General features: G+C 51.4%; 1 protein-coding gene across 1 annotated transcript in view; it reads right to left on the reverse strand.

Annotated features, from left to right (window-relative positions):
- GRM4 (glutamate metabotropic receptor 4) overlaps nt 1-22,443 on the reverse strand; it is a 171,646-nt gene that overhangs the window by 113,725 nt on the left and 35,478 nt on the right. The window contains exon 2 of the mRNA XM_019546715.1: nt 17,701-17,917. Coding sequence (XP_019402260.1) covers nt 17,701-17,917 — 217 coding nt within the window. The remainder of the gene's footprint in view (nt 1-17,700; nt 17,918-22,443) is intronic.

A 22,443-nucleotide genomic window follows, 5' to 3' on the forward strand; every position in this document is an offset into this window, starting at 1 on the left:
GACACTAAATAACCTTACTGTGGGCAGGACACATCGGCCTGGACAAATGAGGCATGGGGACAAGGGAAGGGAAGACCAGGAGGACAATGCCTCCGTAGGGCAGAGGCAGATCTGGATGTCAGCTGCTTCTGAAACCAGCAGGCACCACGGAGAGATCTCTCTGCAAGGAAGGATCATGGGGGTCCAGCACTGGCATCTTTCCTTTATCAACCTCAAAGCACTTTGAACACATATGCTCACCCACCCCCTGTGAATCCAGAAACCATTCGCCCTGTTTTATCCCTAGGGAAACTGAGGCAGGGAATGAGATAAGGTTGGATTTTGAAGCATTCAGCACCTGCAGATGGGGCTGGAGGCTCGGAAGAGCTCAGCTCCTGGGTAGGCACCTGAAAAAGGGCCAGGTTTTTAAAAACACTCCAGACTCAAAAGCTCCCAGCCCAGCAGAAGCGAAGCCAAGCGGGCCATGAAAGCCTGGAGCCCCAATACCCAATTCTCTCGCTCCGGTAGTGCCAAGACAACAGTCCTCCCCGGCACGATGGCTTGGAGCAGGTTGGCTTGGCAGATGAACTTTTCATTCAGACTGCTAAGCGGTGCAGGTCTCAGACAGCAAGATGCTCTGCAGGGCAACCGTACTCTCCCCAAATGCCCTGCTCGAGCTCAGGCAGGAAAGTCCCATGGCCAATAGAGCAGATAACTACAATAGCCACTTTCTGGCCTTCTCAGCCACGCTTGTGGCTTCCATATTCCAGGTAACAGCCCGCAAAGAGTCCGCTCCACCTTCCCACCTAGGCATCTGACACCATGAAAGCAGCAGTGACCCTGCAAAGCATGCATCCAAGGCCAAGCACATGCTGGGACAGGACACTGGGGCTCACGCACACACTACAGGGTTGATTCCCATGCAGAACAGACTCATCCAAAGCCACCAAAGCCAAACCCAAGGGCACTTACTCAGGCAAAGTCTTGTGCAAGTCCCTGCTGAGTGCTTCCTGGCTGAAAGGGGCTTGATTCAAAGCCCACTAAAGTCAATGGCAGTCTTTCCATGGATGTCAAAGGCCTCTGGATCAGGGCCAAAGCAAGTGATGACTTTTGCCTACTGAGTCTTATTATAGTAATAATTCCAGGCTGAGACAACAAGCCACCACGTTAAATATGCAGCACCCTTCCTCTCTCCAACACTTCCCATGTGGCGCAGGTTAAGGTAATTTCCAATTAGCCTGTTATATACTGGCCTTCATCACGCACGAGCCAAGGTGAAGCTGCCTTTTAGCACAGAGCCATTAAGATGAGCAGGTGCTGCATGCCAGCGAGAGCTCACGCTAATTTATGGGCATGGGGATGGAACGACAGGGGCCAAGGGAGAAACACCAGAAAGGTTAAGATGCTACAACATGCTCGTATATCTCACTAAGCATTTCTCCTGTTAATATGCTCCGCCGTGGCTGCCTTTGGAGAGAGAAAGAGAGACGGAGGAAGCAGCAAACCTGAAGTGTAGTAGGCAGCGAGAGAGGGAAAGACAATGAAAGGGCAGTGACACTTTTCTACAAGACCCTGGCAGCAGGATGTCCACGGTGCCCTCACCTAGACTGGGTCGACGTCCCCTGCGGACCCAGCACTGACCTCTGACCGCTCCCAGCTTGCTACTGGGAAATCTTTACTGTATAAGTGCTACTGGTTCCCCGGCCTCCGAGGCATTGCTGCATGGGCCTTATCCTGCTGGGGGCTAACGCACCCCCAGCTGGCTTCACTTGGGGAGCCGGAAATTCAGCAGGAGCCTGTCCACCGTGGATCAGGCTCGGGGAGCAGAGGGCGCTCAGCCCCTTGCAGCGTCTGAACAGCGTCGCGCCAAAAAACTGCAGCTCCGTCCCGGGTGCTGAATCAGAGGATTCAGCTGGAGCACCACGGCGCCTGCAGCAAATAACAGTCCTCCAGCGAGACTCAGTAATTGAGTGCTGACTGCACAAGAACTGCGATCCTTGGAGATGAAAGGGGACCATCTGCTCCACCCCTCTCTGCTTCTCCCATGCATTACTGCTAATAACAACCTCGCTTTCGTCACAGGGCTGGAGGCCGCACAGGCTAATTCCAACTCGCTTTGCTGATGGGCCGGGAAAACTTGGGCTGGCAAAGGAGGGCCCTTTTGGGCAAAGGAGGGCCCTTTTGGGCACCCTTGGGTAGGTCCCAGGGGGGTCGGTGGGGGGAGGGCAGACAACTTCTCCTGCTCTCCGTCACCTCCACGTTCAGCTCTGCTGTCCTGTCTACCAGATCTACAGCTGCCGTTATTATTTTTATTAGCACTGTGCTAGGATTACAGGAGACAGCGTGCCAAGGTCAGGGTGTTTGTTTGGTTGTTGTTGGGTTTTGTTTTGTTTTTTTTTGGGGGGGGGGGGCGTTAATCTTGACACGGCTTATCTTTTGGAGCAAACCTCCACACGTCTGTGATTAGGGAGATGGAGATTTCACAGCTGTGGCTGCACAGCAAAAACACCCTTAAAAGTCAACTTGATGATGAATTCCTGAGTTACTCTTGATGCGATGATTCAAAGGCACAAATCAAACTGGGAGCGTAATTAAAACAAAAACCAAACAGAAAAAACCAGGAGGGAGAGATTTGTTTGCTTTGCTATCTGCCTTGTGGCTTTGCACCGAGCGTCGTCCTCATGGTACATGAGCAACCTCTCTCATGTGTATTTCCATAATGCTGTGATGAGCTGCCATGTGCAATGAAGAAAGGCTGCTTTTAATATAAATCAGAGACAGCTGCATGGTCTACCAAAGAAGGCACTCGGCTGGGAGCCAGTAGACCCAGGGACCTCATTCCTATTTCTGACAGTGGTCTTCTGCGTGACTCGGGACAAATTCATGTCACTGCTCTGTGGCTCTTAATCCACATCTGTAAAATGACTGCTTAGCATACTTCTTTTTTCCGCCAAGCATTGTCCCCTGAAGGAGACAGACTGTGTACATGCTCTTAGGGAGCAAACACCAAAGGGGCATAAATAATATAGGGGAAGTGAATTCATTTGAGAGTCCAGCTGAATAGACGCAGGCGCTGGCTCTGCAACAGTCACGAAGCTCCAGCATTTCTACTCTGAAACGAGATGCTGAAAAAATAAACATTGCACAACTCTAAATCCATTCCCTTCCATTGGTTCCCAGATCTAATTTGCTTAGTTTACAAATTCAAACATAATCCTTCTTACTGCTAGTGCCACAATCTCAGGCTGGTATCTGAAAAAGCACCGCGGTCTTTCTCCCTCATAAGGCGCCGCTGATAATCTAGCTATGGGTGCATATCCAGTTAGTCTGCTAATCTAACACCTAGGCCCCAGTTATCCGATTGTGAATTATGAACCAGAGGCTTCAGAAAGCTTGTTCACAAATATCTGCAGATTCCAACTGGAAAGACAATGCCTATAAGAAAAAGAAATGAAGCAAGACAACAAGGTCTAGTGAACAGAGAACTGAAATGATGCTCTAGAAGACCTGGGCTCTAGGGCCAGCTCTGTTCCAGACCAGCCAAATGCCCCTTAGCAAGTCATTTCTCATCTCTCTGTCTTTCTTTCCCTCTCGCCCTCGTATCCATCTCATCTATTTAATTTGCAAACTCTTTGGAGCAACCAGAGTCCTTTCTCAGACATATGCGTAACACAGCACAGTGGCGCCCCGACCCTCATAGAGGTATTGTAGCTCAAACAGGAAGACGGTGCTGTTTATATATGCCCCCCTTCCCCCTATTAACTACACTGTAATGGCTTGATCTTTAACTAAATCAGAGCTGCAACTGCAGGAGAAAAAGCAAACAAGTTATCACGCACCTAGATTGCACACAGAGTCACAGTAGCAGTGTGTGGAAATAACCATGATTAGCAAATTTCCCAATATGCATGCACAAGTCAGGCAGGCAATTAAACTCCCAGCTTGTTTATGCCCCAAGACTTTAAGCCATAGAAACGCGCACGTAATAGCATCCAAACTTTCTCTACAATCCTGTTAGGCAAGTCACTTTTGTGCGTGTGACATTCCAACGCAGCAAGCAAAAGTAATGAACCCAGCCAAAACGGAAATAGATAGACATGAATGTCACATCGTAATGAACAAATGCATCACAAATATATATCAGCCTCTTAACTAAAAATATAGAAAACCCAGCGAAGGAGAAAACAATACGGAGGGAGAAAAATGACAAGGTGAAATTGATCCAGACAGATGACTAAGAAGTCTTGCATGTGGCTGGAAATATTACCCTCTCCGCAAAATACAGAGCTGCAGTTTTGAAGGCATTGCATAACAGGTGCTGCACGCCAGGGAAATTTCGTAAATATAAATCTAATATTTCATCTCAATGCACCTGGTGACAGACCGCAAAGATACCAGCTCAAGCGCACATTTACAGATCTTCCAGGACTGCGGGAAGCCTTGGGTCCTCTGCCCATCTAGAACAACTGAGGCAATGGCTAAAAACCCCTGAGACCACGTGCAGCTCCCAATGGGTGTGGAAGGAGGCACCGGGAATCCCATGTCCCAGTTTCCAGGATGTAGCTGTAGGTGGTACTCTTCCATCTCCACGCTTTAGCTAACCAAGCAGGAATAATAACCCCTGCCTCTGCGAGGCACTCGGATCCCGTTCATTTTAGCGCGAGGGCTGCGTGCAAGCCCTTTTCAGTATTCATCTCCTTTCCTGCAACTACAGACTTATAAACAATCTAACATCCCCTATATTTACATGCCAACAGACGGTGCTCTTCAGATACTCATCTGTTCCCACACAGACCCTACATGCTCTCATTATATGCAACTCACCCAAGAAGAGACGTTCAAAAATTCAACATTTGCAAACAGTTACTTTGCCCTACCAGTGAGATGCCTTTGTTACGTTCTCTTCTCAGTACAGCAAGTAATGATGGTACGGCATGACCCTGGTGGCAACAGTGGGTAAATGGAAACATTTTTAATGGCCATAACGGGCTTACAGCAATGACCATTACTTTTTTTACACAGCACATAGTTAAACGTGGGGAATTCATGGCCACAGGAGGTGGTGGAGGCAGATCGTACAGCCAGGTTCAAAAGGGGACTGGATAAATTCCTGGAGGATAGATCTGTTGATGGCTGCTGAACAGAATGGCTGGAGGCATCTCCTCTCCTTTCTCTAAACTGATAATGGTGGATGGGAGGGAGGGTACTGAATAGGAAATAGATGGCTTTAGAGCAGGGGTAGGTAAAATGGCCTGGCCCTGCTCTACAGATATCCTGTTCAATGCTCTCCCTCTATGTAGCATCCACTTCTGCCACGGTCAGAGGCAGAATACTGGCCTAGGTGGACCACTGGTCCGACCCAGTAGGGCCGTCACTTCTCATGTGCCATTCATAAGGGCTGGACTAGATGATCCCCGAGGTCCCCTCCAACTCTATAATACTATGATCTGAGGCTATGGTCCATGTAATCCAGTGCCCCCTCTCTGGCAGCGTCGAGAGCATCTGCATCAGAGGCAGGTACAAGAAACCCTGCATTGAACACTCATGGAATAACCTACCCGCAGGGGAAATTCTTCTCAGCCTCTTAGCAGAGAGATGAGTTTCTGCCCCAAGCAGGAACATTTCGCACTGTAAATGCAAAGCAGTAATATGAGATTTTGGCAAATACTGTAATTGAAGGTCAACCTGGTAATGCAGCCGAAAGAAAAGAGCCTGAATGCTAACTGGCAGCTACCATAATGAACATTATTGCAGTATGTAAATAAAAATTTACTCCGAAGGCTTGGAACTGGCATAAAGAACTGGAGCACAGCTGTGTTATGGAGGAGGTGGCATGCACACACATCCACACGCGCAGTGCAAAGAAAAAGGCACACCAAATTTGGGACCTTTGCTTTAAATATTTTGCTGAGAGAGACACCAGGAAGTTCTGACATTGCCTGTGCAGTCAACATGCAGCTTTCTAGGAAAGCAGGCCAGCTCTGCTCTCTGAGATGTACTATCCTGATGCAAGCGGCTCTTATGTGGAATCTGTGACTCAAAACATTGTTAATAGATAGATCTGCACTGCATTCTTCTATAGAAAGGCTCCTTTGCTCCACTTGACAGCATGAAAGGACCTGGGAGAAGGAATAAATTACAGGCCCCTTTACACTGCCATTATGATGCACAGAGGTCTGCATATACATGAGAATCTGGTGCATATACATAAGTTGTTATAAAATAATGGGTCTGCAGCTTCTTTTGTTTAGTAGGTTTTACACTGGTATAATTCACTGGGTTTCAACTGAGCCACTTCAAATTTATACTAGTGTGAGAGAAAGAAGAATCAAGGCCCAACCCATTTTCCCTTTTAAAATCCTGTACAATCCACATCACAGGTGGGATTAGCAGAAGCACTCATTTCCGTCAGTGAAAGCTTTCCAATTAATGGCTTCCATGGAAACAGGTGGCCCAAGAGCTTTTTGAAACCCCACCCTATGTACTGGGACCAGCAGCCAAATATGCAGAACAACTCAGACCCCTAAACGCATCCAAACAGGATCAGACCATCAAGAGCGCAGCACACAGCACACCTCTTCTAAAACTGTGGTTCCCCACTCCGCGGGCCAGGCCCTTCCAAAGAGGTGGACCCAAGAGGGCAATCAGATTGCCATCTCAGGGCTAGTCAGACATCCCAGGCCACTTGGCCATCAACCCCCTGATGCACGTGCATCTTCATATATCGCCTTATTGCTCCACCTGTAACTATGGGGCAAACCGTAAACCCATCAGTAGCATTGCTCATTGAGTAACAGCTCACCACGGCGAGTGTGTAACTCACAGGGTACGCCTGTACTGCAGTCACGGATGGAAGAATAATTAGTCTGCACTGAGCTCTGAGCTGCTGTAGCTAGATGACTCCTGGTCTCCAAGCTAGCTAGTTTAAAGCTACCTCAGGTCCCTCTACACAATACTGCAGTCATGTCTCTGTAATATATTATAGCTCTGTATTATACAGGCTGTGTTTCTGTTAAGGAAGCGAGATTACTCCTGATAATACAGGGACTGTAATTACACTGCCGTTATGTTGCAATTACAGTGTAATTATGCTCTCTTGATAACTAAACCATCACCAATGCACTGAATCGAAAGGTTAACTGTATAAACAAATTAGGGTCCTTCCGCCATCCTTGATTAATACGTGTGTTTGGGCTCTAAGTACATTCGTTTGCTCTGTAATTACTCAGCTGTGCCACTAACTGGCCAGTTATGCGAATCTGTGGTAATCGCCAGTGTTTTAAACCACAAGCACACTGTGCTCACAGCACGACTGTAAGTGGCTATCTGCATCCTAGCGTAAAGTGTAACCCAAGGGGAATCAGGATTCCAGGGTGTTAGTCCTCCCTCTGCTACTGGTTCGCCGTTTGTCCTTGGGTCAGTCATTTTTCTGCTCTTCGTCCAGGCTTCCCTATTGGGATAGGGGGCAAGCAGAACTAGTTTTGCAGCCAGGCTCCTCAGGAAGAAGATGTTCCCCTTTCAAGAGGCTCTCAGCGGCCTCCCCCAGTGCACTGCCTCTCAGCATAGCTCCTGCCCGTCTCACATCAGCACTCAACATCAAGCCAGATTCCTCATTGGCACAAGTGGACAGGACCTCTTTCATCCCAGAACTCAGTGACACACAGACCTGTCTGGTTCCCTGGCCCGGGGATGAATTGCACCACGGGTGAACCTCAGCATGTCTAATAATAATGACATTTCAGTTGATCACATGCCAGCTCACATCAGGGCCAGCATTCCCCCCTCCTCCTCTGCTTCGTGGGAGCACGGTTGTTTGGGGGTTGTGTGATCTCCTGCTTCTGGAGAGTTGAAAGAGGGCTGTGAGGCAAGGAGAGGCACGTAACTTGGTCCCTTAAATTTCTTCCACTACTGACTGATGTTCATTCCAGAGTCCTTCCACAGGGACAGCAATGAAAACGTATGGTTGGCCATACTGAAGCAGACCTGTGGCCATTTATCCTTGGTACAGTCACACCAAATCTCCTGCCTCCAAACCATGGCCAGCACTAATTGCTGTGGGAAAAAGGCCAGAGACCTTTTTCAGGAGGCAGGTGTGATCTGGATTTACCTCTGCAATGTTTCCTCCCACCATCCAGCCTAAACCTGGATGCCTGAGCCTTCCTCCTGCTCTGCTGACCTGGCATTAGAGCCGACAGGGCTTTTGTAGGGTCAGCATGGCCCAGGGGAGACCGGCAGTGCTCAAAGGACTGCCAGGATTCCCTGGGGATGACGGCTGGAGGAGGCTGGTGAAGAGGTGAATACTCAAATACCAGCTACTTTTAGCGACCCTCCCATGGCCTCCCTTGCCAAAGAGGAGTCATCCTGAAGAGGACCTGGGTAGGACGTATATGGGTGGAATGGGAAGGGTCCGATGCCACGAGACTTGAAGGGGAACCTCAAACAATACTCTCGTCTAGCAGATCCCCTCTTTTTCCCCATCCTCCCCCAGCAGCCCCCACTCCTCCGAGAACAATGCAAGGACCTGGCAAATCAATCAGTCCTGACTACATTATAACCTCAGTCTATTAGAGGCGCCATTTCCCCTGCCACACCTCAGTCCTCTCCCGACTCCAGCAAACAAACTAAGATCTGGTGTCTGGGACCGATACAGTCTTGGATCACAGAGTCCTTGAAGGCAGGCGAGCAATTAATTAATGGGCACCAGCTTCTGGAAACTTTCTAAGTGGAGGCCCTTGAGACCCCAGCCAACCTGGGCAGGATTTGCATGGAGTCCACAAACCTTCCTAGCTTGTCAGTCCAAGAAGATGAGCACGCCCCAGCAGCTCCCACTGAAATTCGGCACATTTTTATTTCAAGATATTCCCCTTCTCTAACACACCAAGAACCCAGCCCAGAGCAGAGGTACCCAGCTATGAGGAATCAATCTAGCTAGCAACTCAGGCTAGTGGGAAGACAACAGTCTGCTTTCTTATACGGCCAAACATCCAGTCCACCCTCATGAACAAGGCCTTTGGGCCACACCTGCAGAACAGGGGGCAACATCTTGAAAAAGCAGCGACTGGAAAGGATGTAGGGGGTCACTTGCTGTCAACCTTCAGCTCCCAGGACACAGCTGATGAAAAAAAAGGCTAATGCAATTCTGGGATGTCAAAAAGGGTTGAAGAGGAGGAGGGAGGTGATTTCTGCATGCAGCCGGCACTGGTGAGACCACCACTGGAACCCTGCATACAGCTCTTGTATCCACATTTTGAAAAGGTTATTGAAACACTACAAAGGGTGCAAAAAAAGAGCCACAAAAATTACCTGAGGGCAGGAGGAAAAAAATATGCTTGACAGCAAGAGGCTTGATCTGTTTAGCTTCTCAAAAAGAAAATTGAGTGGTGAATTAATTATAGTGTAAAGTACCTTCATGGGAAGAAAACACTAGGTCCTAAAGGGCTCTTTAGCCAACTGGAGAAAGGGAGAAGTGAAAAAGAGGGAGGAAAAATAAAGCCATGGTTGAAAGCCAGGCAAATGCAAACAGCAAGAGATTGCTACCGGTGAGGATGGCTGGGTAGCCACTGCAGCCGAGTGCCCAGGAAAGGTCAAGATTGAATGCCTGTGGGGAAATGCTTGGGTCAGATACAAATTGCCGGGCTTGGTCTAGAAGTAGATGGGCAAAGCTTTCTGGACAGCAGCATGCAGGAGGCAAACAAGGTGAACTGAAGGCCCCTCCTTTCTGCCCATGAAGAGGTGCTCTCCCCTACCCTGGGGGTCTTCAAGAGGAGACTGGACAAGCACCTAGCTGCAGTCATCCGATCCCTGCGCCCTTTCCTGCCCAGGGCAGGGGGTCAGCCTCGATGACCTATTGAAGTCCCTTCCGACCCTAACATCTATGCATCTATGAAATAACTCCCCCTCAGACCTGTGGAAACATTTTCATGCTGAGTCTTAGAAGCAGAGCTCTACACTCACTAAAGAGTCACTGTGCCAGGCGAATGCTCCTGAGCAACAGGCCTGCACAGCCACGCTGCCATCCAGCTGCTCCTTGCCTATAGGATAAAGTCCTTACACTCAGCCCATCACTGGGGAGGTGGGGGGGGGGGGTATCAGACTGGTACAGGAGGCCGGGCCTGAGCTTGACAGAAGGGCATTCTCACCTGCTATGGCAGGTCTTATATTTCTATCCCCTTCACCAGCAGGACAGACGATTCACTGATGGGCTCCAGGGCAAGCGTTTGAACCTGCTTATACCAGTCAGGCAGCAAAGAGCTCTCCATTTGGGGGCTAAATCCATGCAAGAGATAATGCAAAGTGACAACGACGACAAAAAAGGTCGCTTTCCCCTTTACTTCTCTTGTTGCCACATGAGTCACGTTATCATTACCATCCAGATGGGGCCGCGGCTCCGCATGTACAAACCCCAGTAGGGCTAGCAGGGAAGCTGTTAACAGAGCAATAAAAACACATACCCACGCAAGCAACACAGCCTCCCTCCCTACCCACAATGGGCACAAAAGCACACCCACACTCTCATGGGCACGCACGCAAGCGTGTACACAGAGGGATTCTCTCATGCGTGCCTGGGGTCGCAGATCCACGTTGGTCAGCTCTCAGGGCTCTGCTGGTACGTCGTACGAGATCTCAACTGTACATCTGCTTACTTATGTCTATAGGGCTATGCATGTCCACATGAGCAGGCACGTGCAGTCACACACACGTGCTCAATACACATGCTCAGCCACACTTGAGTGCACACGCCTCATGCATGCATAAACCCAAGGATAGACACGCCAGCTACACACACACACACACACACACACACATAGGGGTACAGTCACCAGACACACACACACAGCTGCCAACCATCAACATACCCACATGGCAAAAAGTACACACGTGCACAGACACAAGGGCACCCGCACAAAACACGCCTTCTGCAGCACAGCGACAACCCCACTGCAGCCCCGAACAGCCAAGCCTGCCTGTTCCAAAGTACACATGAGCGCACATAAAACTGCAGAGCCATGAAAATATTCTGCTTTTCAAGTTAAAATCCTGAAGAGCAGAGATTCCGGGTCGAATCCCCAGACAGACTTCTCTGCATATTAAAAGCACAGCCCGTTCTCAGAGCCCCGGTGCTGCAGAGACATAGAATTAACGCTGTTCCTATTTATAGGGCTTTGATTAGAAGCTCGTCACTTGGAAGTTTTTATTCCCTTTATCCATTTATAAGGCCGTAACACAGTTTGACTAGCACTAGATAGGCTGGTATCCCACAGATCTTGCCAGAACTTAATGTGCCATTCAGATACAGTTAAATTAGTAATAGACAGCAGCCTGTGCACGGTAGGACTCTAACTGCCTCAGAAACCACTCTTTGGTTCCTGTCTCTCGCTCGCTCTCTGCTTGGATCGTGCTGCAGAAGCGCCAGAAAAATGTAGAGCAGGAATGGGCCGTGCTGCTCTCCCCTTGCAGCCAGCCCTCCTCCACCATTTCCTGGCACAAAGCTCCAAGCGCCTACCCAGTCATCCCTGGCCAAGACTGGGACTGGGGTAGCTGCAAGCTGCCAGTGCTCTTGTACCAGTCCCTACAGCTGCTAGAACAGAGCTCTGCAGCGGTACAGAGGCCAGAAGTTTGTAAACACGATACCACATCTGCTCTTAGCAGTAGTGATTCCTCCTGAGAGAGCCTGGGGCTGGAGTAGGTGCTCATCTGCCCCCCTCATCCCTGCTCCCAGGATATTCCCTCCAGCCGGGACAGGGGAGGACTCCAGGAGCCGTGAGCACCTCATCTCCACGGCCGTAGCTGCGCCCCTGTCCTGGTGCTCTGCCTTCAACTAGCACCGTACCTAGACTCCTGGCAGCCCCAGGTGAACTTTTGGTATCAGGCCAGAGATAATAATAAATTGTCCAAAAAAAAAAAAAAAAACATTTTTGGGCCCCTTTTCTGTCCGGGCCCCAGGCAGCCGTCCAGTTCGCCCATGCCTGTGTCCGGCCCTGCCTTCAAGTCCCCCATATGTCTCCAGGGCTCCTTCCCCTGGCTCCCAACAGCAGTAATCCTTTCTAAGCGGCCTACGGCTCCAGTCAGCAGAAAGCTTTCGGAAACCTGACAAATCCTTGCAAAGAGTTTTGCTGAGCACAGAATTTTCGGCTGTCCAAAGTCTATAGACAAGTTAAAGCACCTGCCCTCGGGGATAATTCTCCTGAACTAGGTGAACCAAGCAACAGTGCCAACTTCATTTTCTGTTAAAACCTGCAAGTATTTGTAAAAGTCTTTTCTTCTGGAAGGCGCCCGGCTCCAGGCTGCTCGGGAGAGGCTGGAACGGGCTCCTTAGTTGGTCCACAATTAAGTCAATGTATACCAATTCTCCTTGCACAGAGAAAGGGGGATTTATAGCTACTTACTCAACGGGAATGGGTAGTAATGGACCAGAAAAGCCAGCAGACTCTGGCTCAGAGACTGCTACGGACTGCTGACATTCAGTCACCAGCAGGGCTGCCCCTTGCTGTTCCTGAGCTCATGATCACTTATATTTCATCTCAAAATGTTATTTACCAACTCATGCCGCATTAGTGGAGCTGCACAGGGCACATATCCGGGTAGAACGGGCCCCACAGAGACACAGTGCGACTCCCCGCACTATGATGAATTGTTTGTAGTGCACCAGTGTCAGTTCGTGTCAAGCTAATGCGAGGCAGAATGAGTAGGCCACGCGGCTGGGAGCCTGAACAAGTCAAAAGCTGTTGAACCAGACAAAAGAAGAAGGTAAGATCTCGCACACACCAGACGTACCAAGGCAGAGGGGCAAAGCTTGCACAGCTCTGCTATAATAACCGCTACGCTAAGCAAACTATATTTGTGACCGCCACCGTGATTGCAGCTCTAAAATAGGCGTGCCCTTGTCAGCAAAAATACAAACCTTGAGATGTAAACTGAAGAATGAAAGGCTTGAAGCAAGGCTGGGTATCTTTGGAATAAGTGTTCCCGTTTCTCCTTCTGTGGGATTCCTGCAACCTGATCAATTGTGATAGCCTAATGAAGAGACATCCTTGCTTTCAAGCTAAGCTGGTTCACACGGGTGTTGCACCCAGGTCCAAGCGGCAGACCGAGGCTGGAGGTCCAACAACTAGCACCTAAGGAGTCATGCCAGCTGCTGTACAAACTGCAAACAGAAGATGGTCTGCACCCCAAGAAGCAGAAGTCATTTCCAAGAGAGGGCTTGCTTGGGTCATCACTTGGGTCCCAGGAAGAGACCCTGTCTTCTGCACCTGACTTTCCCACGACAGACTGATACCGCTCCGTGCCTCAGCTTCCCCACCACAAAAAACACATCCTCAGCTGCGTTTCATTCCAGGCATATCATCAACCCCCATTTTGAAAGAGAGATTTCTTATGAGGGGTTCAAAAGGTGTCCCTCTAGATATTTCAGCGGGGGATACCGGAGCACTCTAGAACAAACCCGATCACTTTAAAACCACGAAACTAGTGTCACCCTCCAGAGATCAGGCAAGACGTGGCGGCAGTGAGCGCCTGTGTGGATCTCTGGTCAAGGTCAGAGATCACAACTGTGCCTTCCAGCTTTAAAAAAACAAAAAAGTCTACGAATCCATGAGCTCCACGGCAGTGGGACAACACCACTGCCTGTAACTCTTGTGTCTTTCCCCAGGGAAGATAAAAAATGGTGCCCGGTGGACTGGCACGGCACAGAATCAAGCACCCACTCGATGCCAGTTCAGCACAGGACTCAGGGTGGTGGCACGTACAGGCTGTGCGGCGGCACGACAGAGAGAGCCGCAAGGCCTCTGGGTATCGGGTCGCCTCACTAAAGCGTCCCTCTTCTATTCAGCAGAGACCTTGCTCCACTGTACATGGAGGGACACATCAAGGTTTGCCAACCCAGCTCATGGGCTTGCTTTGCTCTCTTGCATCGTCTCCACGGGCGTTTCCTGCCAGGTCCAGCCATGGGAGCCCAACCGTGCGGGCCACCTTCCTGGAAGGATGGAGCCGTCTGGATGGCGTATCCCCGTCAGGCAACTCTGCTCCGAGTCCAGGCTAAATGGAGAGCAGGGAGGAAGGTCTCTGTTGTCATGGAGATTAACATCTCAGGCCATAGAAGTTTGCTTCGACTGAAGCACGAAGAAAGCTGGGGAAAAAGGCCGGTTTGTCACTGGGCAAAGCCCGTACAGCTCCGCAGGCCATCCTTGCCATGACCCCGCAGCCACGTGGACAGGTGAGGAGAGAACAGACCCGAACAGCTGCTATGGGGATGGAGGGCTATTCAATGTGGCCACTGAAAATGCAGGGCTCAGACTCGTTAAAGGAGCCTCGGCGACCCTGTTTTCCAGTGTAGGACTTCTCTGGCACAGGCACAGAAGTGGCTTCACAACCAGAAGATCCCTTGAGAGGCTATTCCTTTTGCGGGGATATTCTCCCCAGGACAGAGACCCTAACCACCCTCCTCACCGTTGGGTTACCCATCCCATTGGCCATCAGACACAAAGGGCAATGCAGCTAGCACAGAAGGGGCCCACAGACAGAGCGAGAGAGTCTCTTAATCGAGGACGCAAAATTTATGTCGCGCCTGGTTCATCGTTGGTACAGAATCAGGGGGTTTTTTGTTGTTGGTTTTTCTTTTTTAACTCCAGCTCTAGCCACACATTGCCGGCCAGCCCAGGGATGATTTATACTTCAGCGAATGAATCAATACGATATATGGCCAAAGACATCTTTAATCTTTCAGAAGAATTAGGCTGCAGAGGGGGCCGTCAGCAGCAGTCTACGGGCCTTCGCTTCAGATTTCAATTTGGAGAGCGGCTTTTTTTTTCTTCTCCCACCCTCCACTTCCTATGCTTTCCTCCCACTCCCTTTTCCCCCTTGCCTCTCGTGTCCTGCAGCTAAAGCCATTCAAAACATCAAACTCCATTTAGTAGCTGGGCACTGCTGCAAGGGGTGAGCTATTTGTATCACAACCACTGTGCACAAGGCCACTTGGGTACCAGGGCTGTGGCTGGAAGGAAGGCAGGGGCCCAATGGGGAGTGCCAGTCTGCCCCACAAAATGGGCTCTGTTGGCCACAAAATGGGCTCCCAAGTGGCCACAAACCAGCCCAAGGCTGCCTGCAGGGGAAATACCTGCTAAAAAGGCAACCATGCCCGCCCGTGGGAGCAGGAGAGGTGTTGGGGCTGGAGAAGACATAGCCAGACCTGGCTTTAGGCAGTCTCACACCGTCGAGGACTCCCCTCAATGCTACCCCAACCAGTGCCAAGAGCTGGGCCTGCTCCCATCAGCTCCCACATAGAGGGGCTTTGCCTCCCCTACTGGCTGGTGCACCAGCGCAGGGATGACTTGGGGAAAAAACGCGCAAGACGGGACCGAGAGAATGGGAACCGGCTTACCCTGTTGCCCCCTTGCAAGGCTTCAGGCCTCCAAGCTGGGACTGGGTGTCTCTATACAAGGGGGCAAAACTCAGGAATAACTAAATAGGAGACTGAAATCAACCCCTCTTCCCCTTGCAAAGGGGCTATGTGAGCCCAGGAGCCCTTCTGGTTCTCTCAGCAGGGCCTGAATGACCAAATAGGCCTCCCGCCCTAGGAAAGAGGCCCTTCCCTTAAGGCCAGGGTGCTCTGATCCCGTGCGGGAAGCAAAGGACTCAAGGAATGTGGGTGCCAAGTCCCACGCCTCATCCCAGGAGGCCATGGTGTCTTCAGACCCAGCCTGTATGGTTTCCTCCCCTGTGGGCTGCTAGGGTTTTATACACTTCCTGATTCATCTCACGGAGGCTACGCAAGCCAACATGGCATCCCACAGAAACCTCCACGGACTTGCAATAATGGTTTCAGCCTCAAGCGCACAATTAGAACAGGCGAACCGAGATTTATAGTGGGATTATACCTGCACGGTATTCCTGACGGGTAGCATTTGGCCACTCTGTGGCCCTCCAGAAGAAGCAATTACAACATGGCTGGTGTGCTGCATGACTTCCGAGGAGAGGTGAGGGAACTGGGCTTAGCCTGGAGAAGAGAAATCCTGGGAGGGGATTTAACAGCAGCCTTCAACTCCCTGCAGGGGGGCTGCGAAGAGGATGGAGCTGGGCTGTTCTCAGTGGGGGCAGATGACAGGACAAGGAGCAATGGGCTCAAGCTGCAGCAAGGGAAGTTTAGGTTGGATATCAGGCAAAACTCTCACTAGGCGGGTAGGAAAGCACTGGAATAGGTTACCCAGAGAGGCTGTGGACTCTCCATCCTTGGAGGTTTTTAAGACCTGGCTAGACAAAGCCTTGGCTGGGATGATGTAGTTGGGGCTGGTCCTGCTCGGAGCAGGGGCTGGGACTAGATGTGACCTCCTGAGGTCCCTTCCCACCCTCATTTTCTATGATGCTATAAGCAGAGAGGGAAATCCGGAGGCTGGGAGGGTGAAAAGGAGCCTAGTCAGGGATTTAGCTCAGACAGAGAGAGGAGGAGGAGGAGGAAGATATCTATATTGTTTTCACAGCAATCCCAGGAACCAAACCCTGCCTGCTGGTGCCTGTCCTGTACACCCCACATGCCAAAAAATGTCATGCGGTTGCCAGTTGGCTCTCAGGAACTGAGTCTCAGGTGTGCTCCCAAGGCTGGCACTGGGCAAGCCACCCTAATGACTGTACGGTGCACGTTGTAATGAGCACATAATGCATTTTTAGCAACAGGTATAGACAGAGCAGCTGAGGTTTTGCTTCCCAGTCACTGGGAAGACAGCACATCCACAGGCAGGGACAAAACCCCCAGGGAGCCCAACCTGGAGCACAGGCAGCTGTGGAAATGTTTGCCTGAGCCGGGAGGGGCACTAGGATCTGTCCTATTATACACACGTTTCCTCCCGCCATCACAGGCCGTGTCCTGTTATATGGAATATGGGTGGCTCCTTCTGGTGTGACCCCTGCTCTGCCCGACACGCAGACCCAAGCGCCCCTGGACTGCAACCGTGTCTGCAACAGGCAGAGGGCCTTAAGGGCTACCCCCAGAGAAAATCACAGCGTGAGCTCAGTCACATTACTACAGACATGGACAGAGCTGGAGGGGATGTTACACCTCAGGAGTCAGCTGAGTCCCGTAACGCAAAGGAGACCTCTATGGCCCCCTGCCTAATTTCTACTGCTGCATACGGCTCAGGGAACGCCCTCGTCTCCCTCCCCATCTCTTCCATGCTCCCTCACGAAAAATCACCAACAGCTTCCGTTTCAGGCCTAGGCAGAATGGGAAAACCAAAATCACAAGTCTTTTTTGAGGGAGGGGCAAAGTGTTCCCTGCCCCACCTTCATCAGGGAGATCAAAATCCATCCTAAAACCAGCCCGCTCCTTCCCTAGGTCATCATTTCCTATCCAAATTAGCCAAAGAGACTCCAGCCCTCATTTATGTGGCATTTCAAGAAGGATGGATTCCTCCGACATGAAGGGAGATGGCGGGCGAGTCCCTTCCAGACACAAGGTCCTGCCATCTGAGCTACAGGACTAAAGCCACCTACCCACGCAGAGATCGGCCTGTGTTGTACCCCTAATTCCCATCAGTCCCACCCATAATGGCCCAAATTTAAACTAATGCCAAGAGAGATGCAAGAACTTAACCCTGCTCCCTAGCACCCCTGCCCCCAAAACCATGAGCTCCATTCTTCTTGAGCAATCAAGCTGCGTTTTGCCCTGGTCCTTTGCAGTCGCGCACATCATTCCTACCCCATGGGCCGTATCTCAGCAGAGCGCTTACTCACCATCCTCTCTGCACTTCTGGATGAAGGCCTCCACCCCGCTCTCGCCATAGCTTCCCTCAGAGGCTAAGGTGGAGACGTAATTCCACTTGAGCGCCTTGACAATGTCCACCATGGCCTGGGCTTGGTAGGTGTCGGAGGGGACAACACGGGAGAAGAAGTCGTACCGACTGTTGTCGCTCAGGTCGGGGGCGGTGGAGGCATAGCTTATCTGGGGGATCTGCGGGAACAAGGAAAGAAAGGGCACCAGATTAGCAAGGAGCAGCAAGCCAGAGGACCGTACCGTCGCATCCCCCCAGCTGCTCATCTGACGCGAGTGAGGAACATCCCAAACCAGCCAACAACATCTGGAGCAGGCGAGCATGCCGGATTAGACAGAGTGGGTGTGAAGACAGGAGCTACCAAGAGGCAAACATGGCACATGCTGAGGTCTCCCAGCCTCTCTGCAGTTCACAGCTATTGCTTTCCCTCAATTTTTAAAACACACATTCCCCACCCCTCAAGGGGAATTGCAATGCATTTTTAAATACATTTTTTCCAGCTAAAGGAACAGGCTGGAGCTAACAGAACGACAGCACTGCAGGTATCCAACGGAGATAAAAGGCAGCACTCAGATCTGCAATTCTAGCGCACCTTCAAACGCACGGCCATACATCTGCCAAGCCCTGGACGCAGCCAGACACACCGATGTCTAATAAAAGGGACAAGGAAGGGAGAAAGCAACGGCTTTTGCAAGCTTGCAGCTGGCCGACGTTCCCAGACTCCTCCAAGCAGCAGTTCTGCAGTAGGCAGATCTGTGCTGCTTCGTGGCGCAGGACCACAGGGACACTTGGGTGCATTCATCTGAACATTGAGAGCTTTTTCCAGCCCCCCTACCAGAGCCCGAGCTCCACGAAGCAGGCCGGGGATCGGCCAGGGTCGCTTTGTTTCTGCAGCTGGTTGCTGTAAGAGCCTAACCATGTTGTCCTGTTGAAATTTTCCATCCCTATCTCAGAACATTTTAAAGAGGCAGGGCAGTGCTGGAAGCCGGGGGGAGAGAAAGGAGAAGCGGCTTGCCCGAAATCCAGCAGCAGATCAGGGACAGAAACTCTCTGTTCTGTTCTCTCTCCACTGGACCGCACGGTCTCCGCGAGTGCTTCTCCAGCGTGATTTGCAAACAGCACCGCCAGAGGCCAACAGTACAAGCAGAAAACAGAGCGAGGAAAGATGAAAAGATGGCAGGATACTGGCTCCAAGTGCCAGGTCGTTTAGACAATCCAAAGTCTTTGATCCTTGCCAATGCCCCAAGAGCTAACAAACTCCCTCCATAGAGGAGCACGGGAAAGGAAAGGATGTTTTTCTTCTCCTCGCTCCCCAAATAACAGATTCAGTCTGATCGCATACACAAATTGCAGAGAGCACATTGCGGGATTAACACCCGCAGCCGGCGTCTTCTGTTTTCTCCCACAGAAGTTCTTGGCTTGGGCAACAGAGCCCGGTGGATAAAGACAGGCACTGGAGTGTCCCCGGGAAGAAAAGAAGCCAGGCCTATCCTGCAGAAGCAGACAAGGAAGGAAAAGATTCCCGTTCGATTCTCAGCCCTTTTCCCAGGCAGAGCCACAAGAAAGGATGCCAAGGGGCTTGTGATGCTGCCTAACCAGCCAGCAAAACGGTTCTGTGATACTTTAATTTCTTCCCCTTTTTTCCCCTCCTTGCATTTGCTCCTTAGCTGCGTTTCCCCACCGCCCGCCTATGCCTCCTCCTCCTCCCGCACGTTGAGCCTAATTATGTCGATCTTCAAAGGGGGCAGCCACAAACTCCAGGGACCAGACAGTCGGGGGGGGGGGGGTGTAGAAAAACGCTGGGTAGCTGAGCGATCAACAAGTCCCTTTGATTACACGTGCAGCAGCACGGGAGCCCCGTGGCTGGCAGGGAGGTTAGGAGCTCCTGCCTCCCCGCGCTTCGATTCTCGTGCGCCGCGTTGACACTGGCCCGTCAGGTCATCTCGATCTCCCCACCCTGGGCTCACAGTCCACCCGATCACGAGAGTGCTCCTCATACACCGGGATGGGAAGCACATGCCTGGGCCCAAATCCTGGTGGTCACGGTGGCCACAGTGCTGCCAGTTAGGTTTGCCCACCCCCCACGATGCTCTTCCCCCCAGACGGCATTAGTTCTACTCCCCAAAAATGGGGAACAGATCCCTCCAGGAGCTGGGCAATCTCTTGGACTTCCCTCGCGAGATGGGAGAACAACTGACCGTCTCAGGAGTCCGTCTAGTTGAATTTGGAGAAAAGCTGGGCAGAGCCCAGCTCCCTCCAGCAAGGGGGAGGCAGCGACCGAGGAACTGAGGAACGACACACGGGAAAAACAGAGGTTGCCTGAAGGTTGGAACCACAAAATGAGGCTTTCTGCAAGAAAAGACCCTCCCCACACATGGACTTCTGCTGGCTGAGCAAATAGCCCCTCAGTCCCAAGAGGCCCTGGCATCTCATTCTGGCACAGCCCACGGTCCAAGCCGGTGGGTGCCGGACTGGGCCTCAGCTTCACCCCTGCCAGACCAAGGGGCCTGAAATTCTACCCAATGAAGCACTAAATAAGCCTTTTAAATTAATCAGAGCTGCCTTGCTTCGAATGGTACATTAGGATGATTTAGTACCAGAGGATCTTGTGCTGCCTAGCACTTATACAGCACTTTACCTCTTCAAAATGCTCTGCAGATGTTAATTAATCTTAGAGATGGAGAAGACTTATTAAATTATCAAGTCTGTTCTCCCCTCACCAACCCCAAGTTTCCTTGCAGAAGATGCATCGGGTCTCAAACAGGCAGCAGGCTCTCTCGGCCACAGGTTTGCTGGTTGCTTGCAACGCCCTCCGTACCAGCAATGCATTTTGCAAACAGTGCATGGAGAAAGCATCCCCCGCTTCCCCACTACTATGCAGCCTCCTCTGGGGTGGCACGCAACAGCTCAGCATTGTGCAGCAACAGCGCCCAGCAGCGGAGGGCAGGCCATGGATACCAAGAAGAATGGAGCCCTATAGAAAACCCCAGGGATTCTGGAAGATAAGGGGGAAATGTAATTACCTGGATTGGAGCAGGGCCAGGATATAAGAGCATTATTGCCGGTCTAGTGGGAAAAAACAGGTGCTGTGGACATGCTAGCGAGCACAATGGAGCAGGGTCTAGGGGCTGCACTTTATTCCACAGCTTTGTCTCGAGCTATGCAAACCTCTCACGCCCCGCTACAGCAACACCTTGCAGCCAGCTCGGCGTGAACACAGAGCTGGAACAGCCAGGAAGCATTTGCTAACCCGGCTTCACCCTTCATTTAACTCGTTATCGCGCGCAAAATCAGTTTAGCAAGTGCAACCTCAGCACCTCGCGCTATTCCGTCCCCCTACCCCACACACGCTTCAGGAACAAACAGGCAATCACCGCTCAAGAGAAAGCGAACACTGACATAGCCATGGGGGTACTGCTGGAGATTGTAGCAATACCACAGTCACTGCAGGCTACCGGGATATTTGCTGAATGTAGGTAAATTGGCACAGGCTGTGTTCAATCTACAAGAGTCATAACACCTGTGTCAAGCAATCAGCTCACCCACAGCACAAAAGCAGAGGCCTCGTACAAGAGGCTGCCTAGGTCGGGCTGAAACGAGCACAAAGCAGCTTGGGAACTGGCTGGCTCTAGTGAGAGCTACAAGATCGAGAGCCTGTGCGGCTGGCCCTGAGCTTAATTACACTCTCCTCTAATGACGGTGATTCGCCAAAGCAGTTTGGTGCAACTCGGTGCCCTCTACTGCCATCGGGCCCAGTACCTCCCCCTGCCGTTGTTCTGGACATGCCCCACGTCTCTGCGAGCGGGTGCAGTGGGGAAAGCTGTACCAGACTCTTGTGATGAGCAGCAGTCAGTCTGGCCCTGGGTGGTTCACCCAGGGAACTTGGCACTGGGAGCCCCTGGCGCGCTGGCACTTCACTTGGAGCCCAAGGGCAGCGCGAACTTGGGTAGAATCCTGCATTCTTCCCTAGGGGGAGTAAATACGCACAAGCCTCATATTTTCTTGTACTTATGTTGTCCTTGATAGATGAATAGAAATTGCTTGTTGGCTGAGTCACCAGTGATGAAAACAAAGACCCAAGGCATTCACAGAGCCATTACTGAGAACAGCAAACGTGGGCTTTGGCCCATTAGGATAATTGAGCCCAAGCTTGAAGTCCTCACAAAAGTAAATGCTGCCCACGGACATCCTCCTGTAAGGCAGCCTGGGCTGTGGGGGTCTGTGCCCCAAGGCCCAGCTGTGTGGTGGGCACTTGATGCACCGGGGCTGAGAGATCCTGGGAGAAGGCTGCACCCCGCAGCTACGATGCTTGGCAGTCTGCCCGCAACACTGAAACATACTGCAGGGCAAAGGGAGAGGGGGTCCCAGTGCCGATATGCCCAAAGACCCAGAAGCACTGCTGGGGGCATCTGTGCCCCGAGACCAGGAGGATACGCTCAATCTCATCCCAATGCGCAGAGAGGAACTGTCTGATCCCAGCTGGAGCAGTGTCTAACCTGAAAATAAACACCCCAGGTCTATGCAGTCCTGCCAGCGACCTGAAGGGGTAGGGGTGCCCCCTAAGCTCCCACGCAGAGACCCCCCCTCCTGCACGCTCTTCAAGGCCTGCTAGCCAGGTGCTCTCTGACATCTTTGCTTCAAGACACGGGCTGCCTTTCCCTCTCCCCACCCTGACTCTCTCTCCCTCTGCTGTGCTCCCCCCCCA

The sequence above is a fragment of the Crocodylus porosus genome, unplaced genomic scaffold, assembly GCF_001723895.1.
Source record: "Crocodylus porosus isolate Cpor-Errol unplaced genomic scaffold, CroPor_comp1, whole genome shotgun sequence".
Classification (NCBI taxonomy): domain Eukaryota; kingdom Metazoa; phylum Chordata; order Crocodylia; family Crocodylidae; genus Crocodylus; species Crocodylus porosus.